This window comes from Solanum verrucosum, unplaced genomic scaffold (assembly GCF_900185275.1).
Source record: "Solanum verrucosum unplaced genomic scaffold, falcon-dt-bn FXZP01000223.1, whole genome shotgun sequence".
In the NCBI taxonomy this organism is placed as follows: domain Eukaryota; kingdom Viridiplantae; phylum Streptophyta; class Magnoliopsida; order Solanales; family Solanaceae; genus Solanum; species Solanum verrucosum.
The window spans coordinates 710,282-731,701 of record NW_026020290.1 but is presented as its reverse complement, the minus strand read 5'-3'; the positions used below and the strand labels follow the sequence as shown (position 1 = coordinate 731,701).

The window sequence follows — 21,420 nt, the reverse complement described above, 5'->3', positions numbered from 1 at the left end:
GTTAAGATAATTGTTGAGTTTTGCTTGTTGATAGTATATTCGTAGTTTAAATGTGGTTGTGGATGAATTTAATGAATTTGTAATTGCAAATACAATTTTATTTATGTGTTTTTGGCTTGCTCGAGAGAGAGGTCGTAAAACTAAGACCACTAGATTGATGGCCAATGTGAGTGGGTCGACATGAGGTTCAGCTCGAGAGAGTGAACCCTAGTCCCATGTCCACACACTCAGCTCGAGAGAGTGAGTGGGTTAAGGCGTAGGATGGTCTTCATGTGGCAAATGAGTGTCCGAGAGGAACACATTTGAAACAGGGTAAGTTGCTCGAGAGAGAGCTTATCCCCCTTAAAGTCTAGCCTAGTCACAATTACTCTATGAATCTTCTATCGAAAGCATGTACCCAATAATCTAGCTTAACCCGTATTCCCATCACATCCCAAGGATCCCCTCTGATTACTTAGAAACCCTTGTTGATTTAGCTATTTTTAACTTACTTGTGACAAAAAAAACCCATTGTTAATTGACACTCTTATGTCCCCCCCCCCCCCTTTAATTTACAATGTTTTTACTCGTTAATGTCTTTAGCTATGACTAGTTAGAACGAAATTTTATTTTTCTTTAAATTCTCACAACCACTCTCTTAGGACGATCCCAGCCCTTAGTTGGGTTACTAAACTATTGTGCGATCGTAGACACTTGCATCGGAAGTTGTGTCTTGATTCCGCAAACATCACTGACCACTGTAGTGTGTGCACAAAATGCTGCACAAAAGTGACTAACGCTAAAACCATTTATTTACCAATTATAGTAGTTTTAGTGAGAGGTGTCAAACAGGTGGATTGTGCGGGCAAGTAAAATGGGGAGAGCCAATAAATTGTTATGACTTAGCCTCTTCAAAGTTTATTGGGTAAAGATGAGTTTGTTCAATCTAGACTTATTAAGTGGATTTTGGATCTGCCTCTCAACCTCCAAGGTAGCTCGTGAGAAGGTGTTTGTGCACAATCATGCAAATAGACTGCAACTTATATCCTTAATCAGTGCGAGATTTTTATGCCTCTTGTACATGCCCTTGACTTGACCTTTGGAGCATGAATAATATAATGTAGGACCCTACACTAGGTAAAAACAAAATATGTATGAGTCTAACTCTTATACTATGTTGGTGAAAGTAGACTTAAGATCTCGCTCAATTCTAAGACCAATATGAGGTGAGAATTGGCCACAACCATATAGAATAGACACAATGTATGCACTCGACCATTGTGGGACTCTAACAAGGCTAAACAACATTCATATGGTCCCAATTTTTGTGACACTTTACTATCTAGTCTGTCTCTAAAAGAATTAACCTTTCTATTTTTGGAAACTATTTATTCAGTAACCACCCCTCATTTAAAACGATAATTTTAGTACTTCGCATATATATGGCTTACATGTGAAAAAATATCTTTAATTTGTTAGACTTCGTGAAAATAGGACAAACTTTGGGAATAGAGTTTTTTTATTATTCCCTCAAGCATGTTGGGATTTAAATAGTGTTTACTAGTAATCATTAAAAGGAAAATAAAATAATTCCTATTCCTATTCACACAACCATTCACATCGGACCATTTCCCATATTTATAGGAATGGGTTCTTACCATGTTAATAATTTCTTTTAAGGAAAATGTCCTAATTTATAGCACTATCCTCTTCCAATTTCTCTTATTTCTCACTGGTCTTTGCCAATGCCAAATAATTAAGAGCCTGTTTGGATTGGCTTAACAAAAATAGCTTTTAAGTCAAAAAATAAAAGTCAAAATTAAATGACTTTTAAGTAAAAAAATAAAAAAAAGGGGAGACCTACTTTTGGTTTTAAACAGTTTTTAAGTCATTTTAACTTATTTTAAGTTATTTTAACATTGTCAAACACTTCCAAAAGCCAAAAATGACTTAAAATAGGTTTGAACAACTTTTACGCCAATCCAAACAGATTCAAAGGTGTAACGACCTGATTTTGTCGTTAGGGAAAAACCAATGGAGAAAGAATTAGGGTCGGAAAATTTTTGGTAGTAACTTGGAATTCCCTAACCTAGTCCAGATTTGGATGAAATTTGAGTCAGTGAGGTCTAGGGAAATCTAGTAATGAATGAGAGATCTAATTATGAATTTGATTACATGAGTGAATAGCTAAGACTATAAGGAACCCGTACGACTTTACAGAATTGAATTCGGGCTAGTAGAACTCCCAAAATGATCTTAGCGTGAACGGGTAACAATTTGTCTCTGTGCAAGCCGTCGGACCGGGATTAGGGCCTCCAGAGTGGGATGGGATACGCTATAGTGGGAAAAATTCAGCTTAAAGTCATATAAACCCCTAAATGACCGTATTTGGCACTTTTCGATATTTAAAGATAAGGAGACTACCCCAGACGAGTTCTTGATCGTTTCTCACCATTCTTGAGGCCAAAGGTAAGCTTTTCACTCCCCGAATCCATTTTTTGATCCGTAGAACGTAATAGAATGGATAAATATTGATGGGGGAGGATTTTGTTAATAATTCTATGGTGGAAACAACCCTAAATTGGGTATTAGGATCTTGGGTTTGGTCTAGGGTTATTGGGTTTGTTATAATCCAGATAATTAGACCTTTGATTGTTGATCCTTGCGTTAATTGTATGTTTTTAGACCACGAACAAGCAGGAAGAATCCGAAAAGGGAAGATTCAAGTGCCTTAGGAGATTCAAGCTTGGATTCGAGGTAGGTGATAGTTGTGATTCTATGATTGTGTGATGTATGTATGTTTGTTCTTACTTCATTATGATACATGTATGTATGAGAATGTTGCATTATTGATCACACTTGTTGTAAGTGAGGATAATTGAATAATTGTATGTCATGAATCACCTCTTATTGTATGATTGTGAGAATATACATTGTGATTGTGATTGTGGTTGTGGTTTGTTGAATGGGAAGGTGTCACAATCCGACACACTAACTGGCATCGGTTGCCACGTTTCGGCATAAATATGGGATCGGATTGCCACGTTCCAGCATACCTAACTGGGATCGGATTGCCACGTTCCGGCATAAATATGGGATTGGATTGCCACATTCCGGCATGCTAACTGTTTGGGTTTGGGTTCCATGAGAGAACCATTGAATTGGGTTCTGTGAGAGAACCATTGAATTATGTTGTGTATCTACTTGTGATGAGTTCGTTTATATCTAATGATGATTGATATTGAAAGACGGTATGTTTCTCAAAATTGATATAATTGTGATATGTGAGAATCATGAAGTTGTTCATTGTTCGTATATGTTGATGATATTGTATATGTTCGATATGTGCATGTGATTATATTGTCGTATTGACTAATGTATGTTACACTTTGTGGGATAGCCATGTGATCCTACTAGTACACAGTGGTTGTGTACTGATTCTACACTTGCTCTTTCTTTGTTGAGTACAGGGCATCGTCAGTTGGCTATTGATAGACCTCAGCTATGTGACTAATGAGCGTGACCGGATTCAAAGGTGAGCCAGTTCTTTCGGGCTGCCATGGATCTCTCTTGTGTAAGTCCACTCTTTTCGGACTCAGACTATTTGTTGTTGTATAGTTTCGGGATTGTACCCCTTGTTCTTAAACTTGTCATTAGTAGAGTTTTGGTACAATGACTTTCAAGTTCTATGTATTTAATTCCGCATTTGTTTAGTTAATTAACTTACTTCCGTAACTTAATTGCCTTGGTTTAGTTTAGTTGCTTAGTTTGGGTTGTAGTAGGGGTTCTCCCACCGGATGGTTAGTGTGGGTACCAATCACGACGGTCTAGGTCGTGACAAAAGGACATTATCTTATGAAATTCTTGTGCTTTGTTGCATCAGCTTCAGAATGTACATCTATAAACACAAGGGATATGTTCAGAGGACAAACATTATCTCCCGAGCTCTCTGCTTTGTCTCTCTTCAATTTTTGCCTCTAGTTGACTCTCTTTCGGGATATTGGAGCTTAAACCATATAACAATAGTACAATCACTATTTATTTGGGAAAAAAAACTGATTGTGACATTGGACGAATTACATGTACAATTTGTAGGAAATATAGAACGAGAATACTATCTTTAGAGAATGCTCAAGGTTTATATAAGCTACTTAAGGCCACTTGAGATGATTACAATCATCTACTACATCACTATTTATACTACTCAAAATAGAAAACAAAAAGTCTTGCACAATTAACTAGATACATGTATCACAAATTACTAGATACATGTATTACAAAATCCTAAAAGACTTCTTGAAAAACTAAGAGACAATATTGAAATACTAAACATGTGTGAATGCATTAATTCCAACACAATTTAGTAACCATATAAGTGATGGCTACTAGCTAAGGATAGGTTTTAGACTTGATAGAGAACTAATATTTTTTCGTTTCATATTTATTTATGCTCTTTTTGAATTTCATTTTCCACAAGAGTTTATAATTCTGATTAAATCTTCTTGTTACTAGATTTTCTATAGGATAAATTATATTGAGTATGCTGATGATATCAAATGAGCTTAAATGAAGAAGTAGGGATTCATATAGGTGATCCCAACTTATTGAGGCGTAGTTATTATTGTTGATGACATTGATGCCATCATTATGATGTATCCTCTCTCTTTTTTAATTTCCAGTTTTGGCGAAGAAAGTATACATGGAAGGAATATTTAAGCAAGTTACTGATCAACGGTATTGGGATCTTTGGAATCGCCAAAAATTATCTTTTGAACTGGAGTTAAAGAGGCAACATGTAAACGAAGTTAATAAGGTGCCATCAGAATGATCAATGTTAATGCTTTTGTTCCTTCCCTTCCTAATGTTTTCCTCATCACTTGAATTTTCTCTTTTTTGTAGAGCTTAACAAACCAGCTGATTCAATTGGATAGACATTTTAACAATCTTGAGTTGAATAAGTTTGGTGACGCTGACGGGATACAAACAAGTAAAAGGGGTTTCCAGAGCAGTGGACAACCTAGGTATTGGGTTTTTCCCGTTGTCTTTCGATACACAAATAGGTTTATCTTGGTTATGATTGTCTACTTTATACTCTCACTTCAATATCATTGCACGTATTGCTTCCAACTTTCCTTCACGAGAATAATAAATTTGCTTCTCCATCATGCATTCCCTCTGTACCAAAACTTTTTTTTTCATCTTTAGTGATTAAAGTTAGGGTGAACGTTGGAGCTATTTGCATTTCAGGAATTTCCAGTCCTTGCACAATTTACGTAATACAATGAATACACAGCTATCAGTAGAAGAACAACTTTCTGAAAGTCACTCAAAACTGGTGACTGATTTGAGCATACATTATCCTGCAAAAGGTCAGAATGTTAGGAAGGAATTATTTGAAACAATTGGTCTATCCTATGATGGTGCCTCTTACAAGTCTCCAGTTAGGGAAAAGGTTGTAAATACACCTTTCAACAAGGCAGTAGCAGTCTTTCTTGATGTTAAAGAATGATCCAGGAGAAAGCAGACAAGTCCTGTGAAGAGCTCTGAACCAGAGACAGCAAGGAGATGTTGTGACTCACTTGATCGGGTAATATTCTAGCCTTCTCTTGAGATGCCAATGAAATTTCCATTTCCAAGTTGACACCTGGATCACCTTTAGGTGGGTTGTTGCTTTGTTGTGTAAAATATCATATTTTGGTATGAATAGTTGTTGTTGTTATATATTGATGATCTGACCACTTTAAACCTCATTATTTCACTCATTGTGCACATGAGGAAGTGACTTTTAACACAACTGTGTAGTATAAGGGAAGGCCCTAGGCCCTGATGGATTTACTTTGGCGTTCTTCCAACATTGTTGGAGTAGAGTTAAGAGCAATATTATGGAGACCATTGATGAGTTCCATGAAAGAGGGGAGTTCGAGAGGATCTTAAGTGCTTCATTCATTTTTAGTACTCCTAAACGGGAGGGAGCTACGCGCCTTGGGGACTATAGGCCTATTGATGTAGTGGGAAGCATCTACAAGATCATATCTAAGGTGCTTTCTAATAGACTTAAAAAGGTTCTGAATGAGACTGTTTCATCTTCACATAATACTTTTGTGGAAGGTAGGCAGATCTTGGATGCAACTTTGGTGGCATTAACCATTGATTGTAGAGCAAAAAGAAGACCTAACATGTATGGAATTACAGGGACCTTCACTAGGTTGTTGGAAATTGGGGTAACCACACATAGGTTGTGTTGAAAATTGCTTTAAGTTACTGCAATAATTTTATTTTTAGCCTAATAATAAGTTGCTTAGGTTTAGGATAATTTTAATTTTAATTTTTACTAGGTTGTTTTAGTTTGTTGAGATATTTTAATTTTTTGAATTTTGAACTATGCAGATTTTTGTTGTAAGTTTGCTATTTAAAGCCCCCTCTTATGCTTAAGAAAAATATTTAGAGACATTTTCAACCCTTTTTTTGCTACCCCGTCTTTTGAAAAAACTAACATTGGTATGAAGAGCCTCCTTGATCTGAAGGGATATTTGAGTTCTTTTAAAACACTATTTTTAACCCATCACGGTTATTTTCAACGCACATACTGTTTTTAACCAATATCAATTTTAACCCACTTTTCAACCATGACAAGCAACAATCTCTCTTTCAATGCCCCACAATTTTTTACCGATGAAAACTATTAAATTTGGTGGGTGAGAATGAAACCATACTTTAGAACCTATGTTTTATGGGATGTTATGATGGAAGATCAATCCTTGAAACAACTCCTTGCAAATCCTATCATTGTCCAGATGAGAGCACTTTCAAAAGAGCTTTAAAACAGGACAAGATTCTTGAGGTTGTTTTTAAGCACAAAACCGATGGAAAAAAAAGAAGAGAAAGATCAATATCAAAAATTGTGCAAGTTCAACATAATCAAAAGAATTCAGCATCGACTATCAAAAAAATAATTGAGGAGCAACTTTTTGAATTTGCAGTAACTAAAGTAAATGAGGAGGGTTGAAAATTGTTTTTAAGTTACTGTAGTAATTGCCTTTTTAGCCTAATAATTAAGTTGCTTAGGTTTAGAATGATTTGAATTTTAATTTTTTACTAGATTGTTAGTTTGTTGAGATATTTTAGGTTTTTTGAATTTTAAATTATGCAGATTTTTTGTTGTAAGTTGGCTATTTAAAGTCCTATGCTTAAGAAAATTATTGATAGACATTTCCAACCCTTTTTTTGCTGCCCCATCTTTTAAAAAACCAACAAGTTGGTAATAAAGTGGGAGTGAAGATCTAAGAGTGGTCGTTTGGTAAAGTGTATAAAAATAATGTTCAATAGAGTGTATTAGTAATGCGTGCATTAGTAATGCTTGTATTAGTTATATTTGTATTATTTATGCATAGATTATTTCTTATGCATTGTTTGGTTTGGTATATTGAAAATAATATGCATTGTATAAAAATATTTATTTAAAAAAGTGAGTACAATGGAAGGGTATATGTACTTACAAATATTTTGCAAAAGAAAAAGAAAGACAAGTTATCGGGCTTTCTGAATCCTAGATTACATAGTTAAGCACAAAAGTAAAGACTGTTATGTTTTGCTGTCTGTTATTATTTGACTAGGTTGAGTAAATTATGTAGGTTGGTGTGGGGTAGATAGTTGGGAACTTGCAATTAAGAGGAGAAACTTAAGCATCTATTCAAATAAGAGGAGAAACTTAAGCATCTTTGTCACTGGATCAGAAACATCACCAGTCTAAGACGCGAGAGAGACCAGTGACTGCTCAATTGAATAACTTTAATGCCTCTTCCACCTCTTCACAGCAAGTTAGAGGCGAAGGTTCCCAACCTAAACCAATAAATATGCTGAATGTGTGTTCAATGAATTGATGTAATGCAATTTTAATATATTTTGCTAAAACATATGCAGGTCTTCATGATTTACCAGCAAAACAGTCCACTGAAATCCTTTTTTCCAATGGGCGGATGGACTTTCGAGACATGCAACTGACACACCACCAATGAGTTCTCCAGTCTCTTTACTGCAGCATGAATCACAGTTGACTGCAGTCACTAGCCAATATAGTTTGGTAGATACTCCCAATCTTGCTACGACAAGATCAAGGAGAAGCATAATATCACTTAAAGATATTGTGCAAATAGGTGGACCAAAGGCCATTCTGCCAGGGGCGGTTGGTAAGGCTTGTAAAAATGTCCTTGGCAAATTGGGGGGTCCATTTTTTAGTTAATAGGTAGGATTAAATTTTAAAAAAAATTAGAACTAAGACAATAAATGCAAAGGCCCCATTTTTTAGTTAATTAGGAAAGTAATTTTTTTAAAAAAAAATTGTTAGAGCTAAGTCAATAAATGTAAACGACTAAATGAAGTGATAATCATAGATATGACTATGACTTTTTAACTTTTCAATAAAAAGTTGTGTACTTTTTTTTAATGTACAAGTTATCTTCTTTTTTTTACCTTCTTTTTTTTCTAATTTTATTTTTATATATTCTATTCTCCTCCCTTCTATTCTTCTCACTTTCTCTTTTCTAATCTTACATCTCTCTTATTCAAAGCTAAAAAATTTACTTGTTATATTGATAGTTTATATTTTAAATTTGGAGAAAACTATATTGCAGCAGCCCGATTCATTTTCGGAAATCAAGTCTTCATAGCTTTTGAATTCGGTAATATCATTCTAATTTCTAATATTATTTTTGTTTCGTGTCTTATGTTTATTATATTTTTTATTTGATATTGTAAATTGTGTTTAAAATATTTGTTAGATTTTAATATGTCAACTAGAAAATATGAATCCGGTCATTCAAAACTTAAAAAAAAAAAGAAAAGTCGATAACTTGATAAAATCTCAAAAAGGTGCTCTTGATAAATTTTTGGAAAACAATGATAAAATTAAATCAAAAAAGGTAGCGGAATGCTCTTTAGAAGAACAAGTTACAAACTTAGTAGAAGTTGAGTTAGATAATGATATAAATCAAAAAGAAGAAGGAGAGGAAATTAGTGAAAAGTCGGATGTAGATTCCCAAGAAAATCAAGAACTTATAAATGAATTAAATAATCATACTCCTAAAAATATCTATGATCCTAGTCAATGGAATATTGTTGATACAAAGTTAAGAGACTTATTAGTAGAAAAGGGACCAATTAGAATTACCGACACATGTTTTCCAAAGGATAAATTTTTAAGGCACTTTTCTACTACATATTATTTTCAAAAGTTGGCAAATGGAGAAAGACATGAAAGAAGATGGTTCGTTTATTCCAAATATTTGAATAAGATATTTTGTTTTTTTGTAAGTTATTTAATACGACCTTTAATGCAAAGAATAATAAGTTAGCTAATGAAGGTAGTAGAGATTGGAAAAATCTTACTACTAAGCTTAGAACCCATGAAACAACTAACCAACATATTACTAATATGAGTTCATGGATTGATTTAGAATTTAGATTGCATAATAATAAAACGATCGATAAAAACATTCAAGACCAAATTAATAGAGATAGAGAACATTGGAAAAATGTATTGTCAAGAATTATTTTTGTCATAAAAACTCTTGAAAGAAATAATTTGGCATTTAGGGGGGAAAATGAAAAAATCTATCAAGAAAATAACGGAAACTTCTTGAGTCTTATTGAAATGATTGCAGAATTTGATCCAATTATGCAAGAACATATTCGACGAATCAAACATGATGAAATTCATAATCATTATCTTGGACATAATATACAAAATGAATTAATAAATTTATTGGCAAGTGAAATTAAGAACAAGATTATTGAAAAAGTTATAAAAACAAAGTATTTCTCTATCATACTTGATTGCACGCCAGATACAAGTCATCAAGACCAAATGTCTTTTATAATACGGATTGTAGATATTTCGACAACTCCAATAAATGTAACCGAATATTTCTTAGAATTCTTAAAAGTGGATGATACAAGTGGAAAAGGTCTTTTTGAAGTTATTTTAGATGAAATAAAATGTATTGGACTTGATATTGATAATTTAAGAGGACAAGGATATGATAATGGGTTTAATATGAAGGGAAAACACCAAGGAATTTTCTTCGTCTACTAAGCGGTGGAAAATTTTAAAAGATAGTGTACCTAGTTTAACTCTTAAATCATTGTTACAAACACGGTGGGAAAGTCGTATTGAAAGTGTTAAAGCAATAAGGTTTCAAACTCCACAAATAAGAGATGCTTTATTTAAATTAGAAGAAGTTAGTGATGATCCAAAAATAAAAAGTGAAGCTAATTGTTTAGCAATTTTTGAGCTTGAAAATTTTGAATTTTTATTGGGTATGACTATTTGGTATGATGTACTATTTGCTGTAAATTCAATTAGCAAAAGTTTACAATAAAAAGATATGCATATTGATGTCGCTATAGATCAATTAAGAGGTTTAGTTTCTTTTCTTAAAACATATAGAGAAGAAGGATTTACAAGTGCTATGATTTCGGCTAAGGAAATTACATTAGAGATGAATATTGAACCTGTATTTCGTAAGAAACGTGTAATTTATAAAAAAAAACAATTTGATGAGAATGTTGATAATGAAATCACAAGATCTCTTGAAGAATCATTTAGAGTTGATTACTTCTTATACATAGTAGACCAAGTCACCTTTTCACTTCAAAATAGATTTGAACAATTTGAAGTATATGAAAATATTTTTGGTTTTTTATTTAGTGGGAAAAAATTGAGATCATTAGATGATGAGAATTTAAAAAAATATTGTCTTAATCTTGAATGTTCCTTAAAACATAATACTCACTCCGATATTGACGGTTTAGACTTATTTTCTGAATTAAAAGTGTTAAGGGAAATCATAAAAGTAGAAGGCAATACTCTAATTGAGATACTCAATCAAATAAAAAGACTTGATTCTTTTCCAAATGCTTACATTGCTTATAGAATAATGTTAACAATTCCCGTAACAGTCGCCTCAGCCGAAAGAAGTTTTTCAAAATTAAAAATAATAAAATCTTATTTAAGATCAATAATGTCTCAAGAAAGATTAAGTAGTTTGACTATATTATCGATTGAAAAAGAATTATTAGAAGAGATTGAATACACAAAAATTATTAATAACTTTGCATCTCAAAAAGCTAGAAAAATAAATTTAAAATAAAAACATTTATAATTTTGTTTTTAAGGCCTCTAGTTTGATTTTGAACTTAGGCCACCAATGGATTTGAGCCGCCCCTGCATTCAGCAATCAGGGAACAAAATGCAGTAGCCAAACACGTCAAGTCCTCCTGCACAGACATTGACCCCAATCAAGTTTACAATTGAGACTTCAAATGCTGATGGTAAACCTGGAATCACCCAACCTGTCAGAGATTGGAAGAATGCACCTATGACAAGTGGAAGCACACAGTTTGAATCTGACAGTAGTCCTAACTATTCCTTACCAACTGCTACTGCTGCTAATTCTGCCTTCACTCTGTCTGTGAAGGTCATACACTCAGAAGTTGTAAATAAAAGACAGGGTAATGAGATTTCATTTTCTTCCCAAGCATCAACAGAGAGTTCCTTGTCACAAGCAAAAATCATGCCATCAGCATCTTCATCTTCTTCACAAAGGCCAATGTTGTCAACAATATCATCTACGTGGTCCATTTCTAAAGCCAATATGGGTTCTAATCAAAAGGACTCTCAATCTCAATCATCAGTTGCTTCTCTGACGCAGTCTTCATCTCTTCCAAGCACTCAAAAATTGGATTCCTTACCCATTATTCCTTCCTCAGATAGGACAAGGTCCGCGTCCCCTACAATCCTGTATCAGCCTTCAGTTTCCATGATAGAAAGGCAGATACAAATTCTGACACACCAGCTTCACTTGTAAATCCAAGTACGAAGACCAATACACTACAAGATTCAGCTTCACAGCCTGTGGTATCTATAAGTGTGTCTAATTTACAAGCTAAACCTTTGGTCCAATCAAATTACACAAATGAACCGTCTGCCAGTTTGAAATCTGCAGATCAGGTCAATCTTCGTGAGGCATCAAGTCAAGTCTCAAATGTCGGCTTGAATACTATACCTGGACAGCCACTTTCTGCTTCTTCCATTCCACCATCAGGGGCTGATAGTGCAATTAATGTGAAGAGTGGTTATTCATATGTTGTCAGCCATGAGGATGAGATGGAAGAGGAAGCTCCTGAGAATAGTCAGATGACTGTGAATGCACTTGGTAACCTAGCTGGGTTTGGTATTGGAACTGCTGCTGCTCCAGTTTCTACAAAACCTAATCCATTTGGTGCAGTGTCACTGAATAAAGCTTCATCTCCAGCAAGCTCCTTATTTACAAGTACAGCTTCCGGCGGTGAGTTATTTCGACTAGCATCATTTAGTTTTCAACCGATACATCCACGTCAACCATCATCACCTGCCAATTTTGGTACCTTTCCTAGTAGCTTCAGCCTCACTTCCACGAGTCAGGCTCCAGCAGTGACTGGGTTTGGCCAGCCGGCTCAGGTTGGACAAGAGCAGCACGCTTTAGGTTCAATTCTTGGGACTTTTGGACAATCAAGGTAGCTTGGTGCTGGGATACCTGGAACTGGTGTGGGATCTGCAATCTCTTTTGGGAGAGGTTTTATGAGCAATAGCTCTGCTGGTGGTTTCGGAGGTGGGTTTTCTGGAGTTTCTTCTACTGGTGGCGGGTTTTCCAGTCTGGGTCTTGCCACAGGTGCTGGTGGATTTGGAGCTGCTGCCACATCTGCTGGTGGATTTGGAGCTTCTGCCACAGCCGGTGGTGGATTTGTTGCTCCAATTGTTGTTCGGTCAGGCTTTTCAGATAGCAGCTCTGCTATATTTAGACCAAATCATTCCTATTTGATTGAAATTTATTGAAATGTGAAATTTTAAAACAGCAAAAAGACTTAAAGAAGTGAGTCCATTATTTATTATGAAGAATCTTGTGAGAAAACTATGAAACTGTTTGGACGATGTCTTTCTTGACTTCTCCTATTAGGGAAACCATATGTATGGCATAAGACAAAAAGACTAGTGTGGGCTCTTTAGACTCTCAAGAGGGTTCCCAAAAATTTGAAGAAGAAAAACATGTCTAGTTTTAGTTAAAAATTGATACGAACTGAAGTATGCGGAAGCAAATAGAATAGACAGGTGAAGAAACAAGATAAGATAAAGGGGATAACACAAGAAATTAAAACAGAAGAAAGGATAATCAATTCGAGGGAGAAGAGTTTGAACTCATAAAATGAATCCATAATAAGGAAATTCCAAATGGGTTCACTAAACAGATAGAAGGGATATTACCTATTCACTCACCTAGTAGTCACATTCATACTTTTTCATTAAAATCTAGACTTGTGAAGTGAACTCTAGAATTAGCTATTTATAGTGGGGAAACTTACATAAATATACTATATTAAAAAAATATTTATCATTTATAGCAATAACATTTTTTTCACTTGATCACTTTTAATACATTTATAATACAATTTAATACATATTACAAACAACAATTTATTATTCACATCTAATACAAGTTTTATTGATAAATAAAACATTTATAACACATTTTAATATACTTATAATATAATGTGTCAATTTCTTACCAAACAAGCATAATATATTTTTTAAAAACAGTTATAATACATATATATTGCATACATAATTCACTTTTAATACATATTGCAGATTTAACATAGTATTGTTATGTATTACTATAAATGGTAATAAATAAAAATTATCGCTAAAATCAGTAATTATTTATTGCATTCAAGTAAACTTTCCTTTATAGTAACTACTTCGACTATTACATGATAGGAAACTTTCAAAAATGACTATAGTTTGGGTTTAATTGGAGATCTATAATTATAGTTTTGCTTAATAATGAATTATAGCTCATGTTAGGAAAAGAGAGAGACAAGTGAGACTAGGAGAGGGAGAAGACAGGTTGAATGTTTGTTGTATTCGTTGTATTAGGTTGTATCACAAATACAATTGATACAACTGATTTGTATCAAAATGAAGGTGATTTATATTCATTTTAGGAGGAGAGAGGCGTGTGAGATTGAGAAAGGGAGGAGAGCGAGTGAGATTGAGAGAGGGAGGAGAGAGGGTGAATACATGTGTATTTGTTGTATAACGAATACAATTGATAAAGAATACAAAGACATTTGATAGAAATTTTTTTTATATAAATATAATTGTGTGAATACAATTGATTTGTATCATATATCGAATATAATTGTATCAAATGTATTAACAAACACGATTTGTATCGACAAATACAATTGACAGAATACAAATTGTCATAATACAATTGATACATAATACGTATACAATTGATACATATACAAAATATAGTTGATATAAAATACAAATACATTTGATACATAATACAAAGGGAAAACCACACAAATTGGACCCAATCCAACATATTTAACCTTATTGGATGCACTTGCCAAATATTTTACTAGACTGCCCTATCCACCACAAATAGGGAAAATAATTTAATTTGATATTTTTCCACCATGATTTGTGGTCCTTAAATTGTGCACCATTTTCCCACTTTCTTAAACCGTGGAACCAACTCTTTTTTGTAATCTCTTTTTTCTCTCTAGTTGTTCATTACTATTATTTTTTGATAAATTTATGTTGTTTCTCTTTTCATCTAATTTTCTTTATGTTGTTTGGTAAGATTTACCTTTTTTCCTATTCCTTACTTTTCGTTTCTTTTTCTGATTTTGTCTCTTCTTTATTATTTTTCTTTCTTTTCCTTTCATTTTCTTAAATCATAATATTCTTTAATATTTTTACCACAATTTAATTTCATATTATTGGTTATTCTATATTTTATTTTTTAATTTTATTTATGTTTTATTTTTTCTCATTCCATCTTTTAAAAAATTGTTTTTGTTTCTTATATTTTCTATTTGCTTCAATTTGTAATGATACCATCACATTATCTATATATTGTCATGGTATCATTTTTATCATTTATTTTTTTCCCTTTTACTCCTTTTTAATTATTTATCTTATTTTCATTCTTTCTCTTTTGAAATTTTCATTTTTAACAAAAACAAAGATGAAACTATTACCTAACTAGATTAAGATTAATAAAAATAAAATAAAAACAATATTAAATCCACTAATTTATTTATAAAACTAACAATTCCTTATTGATACCATGTCAATTTATGATATGTTGTGACGATATCATTGAGAAATGAGTTGGTTGTACATGAATGACGGTAGGAAACATTAATGATATCATAGTAGTATTTTTTTTTGTGCTAAAAGGAGGCCATAGTAGTATATGAATATATTGTTATGGTATCATTAACAAATGAGTAGATTTGTAAATAAATTAGTGATGAAAATCTTAGTGCTACCACAACAACATATTCATATATTATGATGGTATCATACATAATCTGAAGAATGCTACATATTATATGAAATAGTCCTTAATGATACCATATCAATATATGATATGATGTGATGGTATCATTGAGAAATATGAATTCTCTCTTGAACTGCTCATTAGTCGTCGTGGTCGTCGTCATTGTTGTTGTTGTTGTATAGTTGTTGATATCATTGAGGGATAAGTTGATTGTACATGAATCAACGTACAAAACTTAACGATACCATAGTAGTAGTAGTATATATATATATATATATACTATCATGATATCATTAATGAATGAGTACTATTGTGAATGAATGAAGGAAGAAAACCTTAGTGCTATCACAACAATATATTCACATATTGTAAGTAGGCCCCTTTTTTTCTTTCCAACTAATAAGGTTTCACACCCCACCACCCCACCATCTTTATCAACCAAGAGCCCTAACCTTTCTTCTTGCTCACACCCATCATCGCCGCCTCTTGCCAGGCACAACATGCACCACTCTCTTCTTCGACGAACCCTCCACCTGCTTTATCCTTCTTCGAAATCTCCACCCCCACTTTATTTCTCATTCTTCGAACCCCCATCTGCATGCACCCTTCTTTCACCTTTTTCGAACCCACCCCCCCCCCCGCCCGCCATCCACACCTACCTCACCCCTTTCTTCTTCTTCTTCTTCGAGCCCCTTCCCTGTCACCTTTTTTCTTCTTCAAAAAAAAAACCCCACCCACTCCTTCATTTCAAACTATTCTTGTTTATTCTTAGAAGTGATGAACAAGAAAAAGTGAAAAAGCCAACAATTTATTGTTGCTTCAAAATCTTACTTATGGAATGGTTTATTGATTGTGAAGAACTTGAAGCTTTTTAATTAAAAAATTTATAATTTCTTCAGCACATTTTAGTTTTTAAATTTGTATTATTTATTCATTTGGTAATGTGTTTTAAAAATTGAATGTTTTTTAGTCTTGAATCTATAGAGTTTGATTTTTTTTCGAGATTTTATTTTTACTTTAATAATCTTGGATTAATCATCATTTTTTTTCTATTTTTTTACCTTTCTAAAATTGTATATATAAAAACAAACAAAAAAGAATCACCCCAAAGAAGCCCGTGTAGTATAAGTGCTAAAGTAAGTTGTGCTTCCAAGTTTAGGGATTTTTAATGTGTTTTCTCCAAATTTTTCTCTAAACATTTCAATTTTTCTAGTTCTTATTCCTTCTTGTAATCATGAATCATTAATAGAAATATTAATACTTGGCCATAGGATTTTCAAGAAACTAATTCAAGAATCTCAAGAAAAGATATTTTGATAATTTTTATTCAAGTTAGGGTTCTCATCATGTAACGACCCGTAAGGTCATTTTTAGAAATTTTCATAAATTATCATTTTACCCCTTCCAATAGTTGTTGCAAGTCATTTATGATTAGTCTGTGAAGTTGTTTTGAGAATTTTAAACTATTCGATAACTACGGTTATTTAATTGATGGGTATATATATTATAATTAATTTATTTAGTTGATAGTTAATGGGTCAAGCCCATAACTTATTAATACCCTACACCACTTGGCCCCTATATATGAAAAATTAGAATTAAATAATATCCGCAGACGCTCAAAATCTCAATTTTGAAAAGGAATATTTGGTGCTTCAGGTAAGAACTTCTATTTTAAGTTCGTGCACTTTAATTCCTTCTTGGAATTTTCTTATCAATACTTTGATAGCACTTAGGATGATTTTTATTGGTTATTAATTTGAGGTTAGCAGTAAGTGTCTCTAATATCGTCTACATAGAGAGGAAAAATTGAGGAAAACAAAAGATGGAGGGATAATCATGAAACAATGATTGAAGTGATAGTATTATTTCAAAAGGGTCTCCATTCTATTCTTCGGATTCATAGTTACGACCTGTGATGTTATAAAATTAGGTTCGCATCCTATTTTGTAGCTGAAATTTTGTTGTCGGATATGAATCAAATTTTGGTATATTGAGATATGTAATAAACTTTTAGGTGTATTGTACTATATGATACCATTAAATTATGATATTTGAGGAAGTAAGACTTAATCCTACGCTTGAAGTTTGGAGAAAATTGAAAGAGTTGACATGTTAATTAACATTAAGATATAGGAACTTGATTATAGATTCGATGTGAGTTTTTGGGTCTATGTTGGACATATAGTTATATGGGTGTTGTTAGTTTTGAAATCTTATTGTGATTATTAATGTGAATAGATTTGTTTGAGTTGGAAGTTCAACGAAAGGGGAAGGCTCAAGTTCCGGGGTGAATTCTTGATTGATTGAGGCAAGTGAATTTCTAAACCCTTGTTAAGTGCATAAAGTCGTGTATTTTCTTGTGGTATGTGTTGGGGAGTAATGGGACTTGGTGATGGGTTCACTTGTCCCTGTTGAATAATTCTAACGATGAAAAATGGTAATAAAATGCAATGCGATTAATTGTTGTTGTGTGATGTGTTGAAAATAATTTTGAAAGACTTATTGAATCATTGTTGGTGTTGAATAATGATTGTGTTGTTGTGAATTGTGCAATGTTATGAAAATGATCATCTCCTCATTATTTGTGTGAACATGTCATTTGCATTGTTCTAAGACATGGCTGTGACAAGTGTTATGTGAATTGAGAAAGAATAAGAAATTAAAGAGGATGTACCTTTTCAAGGGACGTATCCCGCACCGCAATGAATACTATATTTTGAGGGACGTGTCACGCGCCGCGATGGATACTATATATCAAGAGACGTATCGCGCGCCGCGATGGATACTATTACTGAGGGACGTGTCACGCGCCCAGACAGATGCATGTACAGATATGTTCCCCATGGGTCCCGGACTGAGAGACAACGGGTGTGTATCAATAGGTTAGACATGCATCATTATACTTGACATTGCATTTCATTGCATTGACAACTTTATCATTGGTGAACTTGATCTTGTGAGTGCCTTTCTGTGGAACTTGTGATTGATGAATATTGAGCTTGTTGTTGAGAATATGATATTGTTAGAGTGTTGTTGCTGAGTTGTGTGCTTTGTAAATTGTGAATTGTTAGGTTGGGTCAGTTTTATACAGGTTGTAGTTGTGGAGGTTCGGTTGGGGTGTAAGGAGTACCCATATTCTATTCCCTTAGCCTGTATTTATAAGTTTACTTGCTGACTACCATGTGGTTTGGTACTCACCCTTTCGCTTCTACATTTTTGTAAGGTTACTAGCCCATACCTTCGTGATACTCTCTCTTATTTTCTAAGGCTTCCTGTGGTGATTTGTGAGGTAGTTGTTTGTCATCTCAGCGGACCTTCTTGCTCCAATTTATGATCTTGTTCTATTTTATAGACAACATCATTCAAAACTTATGTTTTCTTTTGATTCAGTTGTAATACTGTAGAGGCTTGTGCACGTGACAACCAGATTTTGCGATTATTTTTAAGTTGATTATAAATTTCTGCATTTTATCGTAATTTTTGAGTTTTAGACTGACTTGTCTAGGTGGAATAAGACGAGTGCCATCATGTCCAATTTTGGGTCGTGACAAAATAATATCAGAGCCCCAGGTTCATAGGTCTCACATGTGTACAATTCGAGTATAAGTAGAGTCTCGAGGATCGGTACGGAGACGTCTTTATTTATCTTCGAGATGCTATAGTGATTTTTAGGAAGAATCTTTACTTCTTGAATCTCTATTGTGCATCCTTTGTCGTTCTGGTTCTTATCTCTTTATTCCATTCACTCTCACTAATGTGATGACTCATGCGTAGTTCCTCATGTGAGTAGTTGGTGTGTCGTGTATTGGTTGGATGTTAGATCTGGTATTAAGGTAGAAGTGATATACTTATGAAAATGATGTGTAATCATATTTGAAAGGGTTGAGTAAGGTGATGACTTGACGATTCATTTGGAGGATATTTGAATGATGAGTTTGAACAATGATTTGAGGGACTTCATGAATATGTTACCTTTTTTTCAGGTTAGTTGCCCCAACAGAGAAATATTAATTGTGTGGTATAGACAATATCTTTAGTGGTTTGACAATTGGAAATGGAATGATTAAAGGGGTGGCCAGGTAATGAACATTGTAACTATGGAAATTACAGTAAGTAAAGTTGTCATAACATGTATGGGTTGCTTAGCGAATGATGAGAAAGATGTTGCACCAATTGAGGTCAGATTCTCTACTACGATTTTATATATTGAGTGTATATCAAAGGGGGCCATGATACGACTATTACAATGGTACCAATTCTTACTTGGTTAGAGTTATGACTGTGTTACTCTTGTTATGAATCTGATTTACGAAGGAATGCATATCGCTTTGGATGAGAGGCTGAATGAATTTGACAATGTTTTGCAGTTATTCAATGGATAGAAATGTGTGGGCTATTTGGGTACAATCTTCTCGGTAGGTATGATATGTTCTAGTGGTGGATCTAATAATTTTTTGCAATGTGATTCTAGTGGTACATGAAAATGGATACGTCGATTGTAAAGTGTGAATACAACTACTTAATGAGTTATCAGTTGTATCACATGCTCGTATAATGAGATTCGATGTTCTATTCACATTTGAGCAACGAACTAGTTGTTACTGCAGATATTAGGGTTAAGCATTGTTTATAAGAAAGATTTTAATGGTGGATCTTTAATACGGTATTAATGTGTTCAGGTTGTGAAGTGTATCTTGAAGATTTTAAATGAGTGGTGATTTCATCGTAAACTCAATGGAAGTGTATCAATATTAGGATGACAAGCTTATGGGTAAAGGAATTTCCAACGAGTATACTTGTGTGAAGGTAATTGATAATTTTAGTAAGAAAGGGCATATAAAATTGAGTTAGTCCATTGAATTTGATTGATATAGTTGGGTGAGATGCCATGTCAATGACAAGGTTCACTTCGAGATGATGGCAATGGCTACTAAGCATAATGGTAACAAGAGTTCGTGATGAATTGTAATTTTGGGATGTAATTATATCATCAAAATTGTTGGTTGAACAGATTTTGTAAGATAATGGCAACTTGCAGGTATCTAAAGTTGTGGTTTGCTACTATTTGGTGAGTAGCATGTTCGTATGAAAAATTGTAGGATATTTTGAGACTCAGCTCGAATAGAATTGAAATGAATTAGAGTTATAAATTGAAGGAATTAGTGGGATGTAGTTTAGCCTTCGAAAAGGAGCGAGAACAAGAATATTTACTTTGATTGCAAGGGACAAAGATGTATCTTCATATAGAGTGGAGAATTGGGTTCAGATACGTGGTTACATCTCTTTTGCTCAGATTATGGTGATAGTGTTACATGTCATTCATATGGGTTAAAAAAATAACTATTGTATAAGATTTGTGAAAGAAGTCTATAGACATTTGACTCGAGTGTAGTGATAAGTTCTTTTGTGGTTTCGAGTCTGGTAATTTGTATGGTTGGAATCAAAATTTAATTTTTTTTTCATTGTGAGTCTAAGTTCATGGCAGTATTTCTGTCAAGATATGGATTGGTAAGATAAGAAATGATCGATCGCATTAGGTATTGAGCATTTGGAAGAACATGTGCATGGTTTGGATCGTAGAGTTTGTTACTTTTGATTGTTAAAGGGCCTAAGAAAGTACTTCTCTTAAAATTTTGGTTTAAAGTATAAGGTAAAATATCATGGGATGTTGGTCAAAGGATACGACTGGTAAGCAAGTCAGCAAAAAGAAAAAGAGTCTGGTGTATTAAAGAGTTCAAGGTATATAAAATTTGCGTCATGGGAAGAATTTAAGAGATGTGAAGGAAGAAGACCTCTCATATAGACTCTTGGTTCGAAGTTGAAGGAGGTATGGATTTTCATATATAAGTTCTAATATGACTATGGATGTGAATTGATTCGGTATAGACTTACTAGGGTTTTAGCATCAACTTTTATAAGGATCGAGTTTTGGTTTGGGTTACAAGCAATGATGTGTGGAAGATTCAATGTGGTTGTGTCGAGCTAGATTGTTCAAATTATGATAGGTAACTTATGGATGTTCAACGGTGTAGACCTACAGTTCTAC

At 33.5% G+C, this 21,420-nt stretch overlaps 2 protein-coding genes and 1 pseudogene across 4 annotated transcripts in view; 2 read left to right on the top strand and 1 right to left on the bottom strand.

The window, feature by feature from the left end:
* The window catches only part of LOC125834475 (RGS1-HXK1-interacting protein 1), a 96,316-nt gene that overhangs the window by 38,892 nt on the left and 36,004 nt on the right, over positions 1-21,420 (bottom strand). The window contains exon 9 of one of the 3 annotated variants that reach the window (XM_049513620.1): positions 10,109-10,120. The exons of 1 other annotated variant lie outside the window; for it this stretch is intronic. The gene's annotated coding sequence lies outside the window, so the exon portion shown is untranslated. Of the gene's footprint in view, positions 1-10,108; positions 10,121-14,753; positions 14,765-21,420 lie in introns of those variants that run through there. One more of the 3 variants, XM_049513619.1, reaches the window with a different exon arrangement.
* LOC125834468 (nuclear pore complex protein NUP214-like) lies at positions 368-12,850 on the top strand (annotated as a pseudogene).
* On the top strand, positions 9,410-10,069 carry LOC125834477 (uncharacterized). The gene is made up of 2 exons (XM_049513626.1): positions 9,410-9,776; positions 9,915-10,069. Exons 1-2 carry the CDS (start codon positions 9,410-9,412, stop codon positions 10,067-10,069), a joined length of 522 nt encoding a protein of 173 aa, XP_049369583.1.

Coding starts and splice junctions, on each gene's coding strand:
- LOC125834477 (XM_049513626.1), top strand. CDS start 9,410: ATGAGTTCATGGATTGATTTAGAATTTAGATTGCATAATAATAAAACG. Junction 9,777..9,914: donor GAACAAGATTATTGAAAAAG/TTATAAAAACAA, acceptor TCTTAGAATTCT/TAAAAGTGGATGATACAAGT.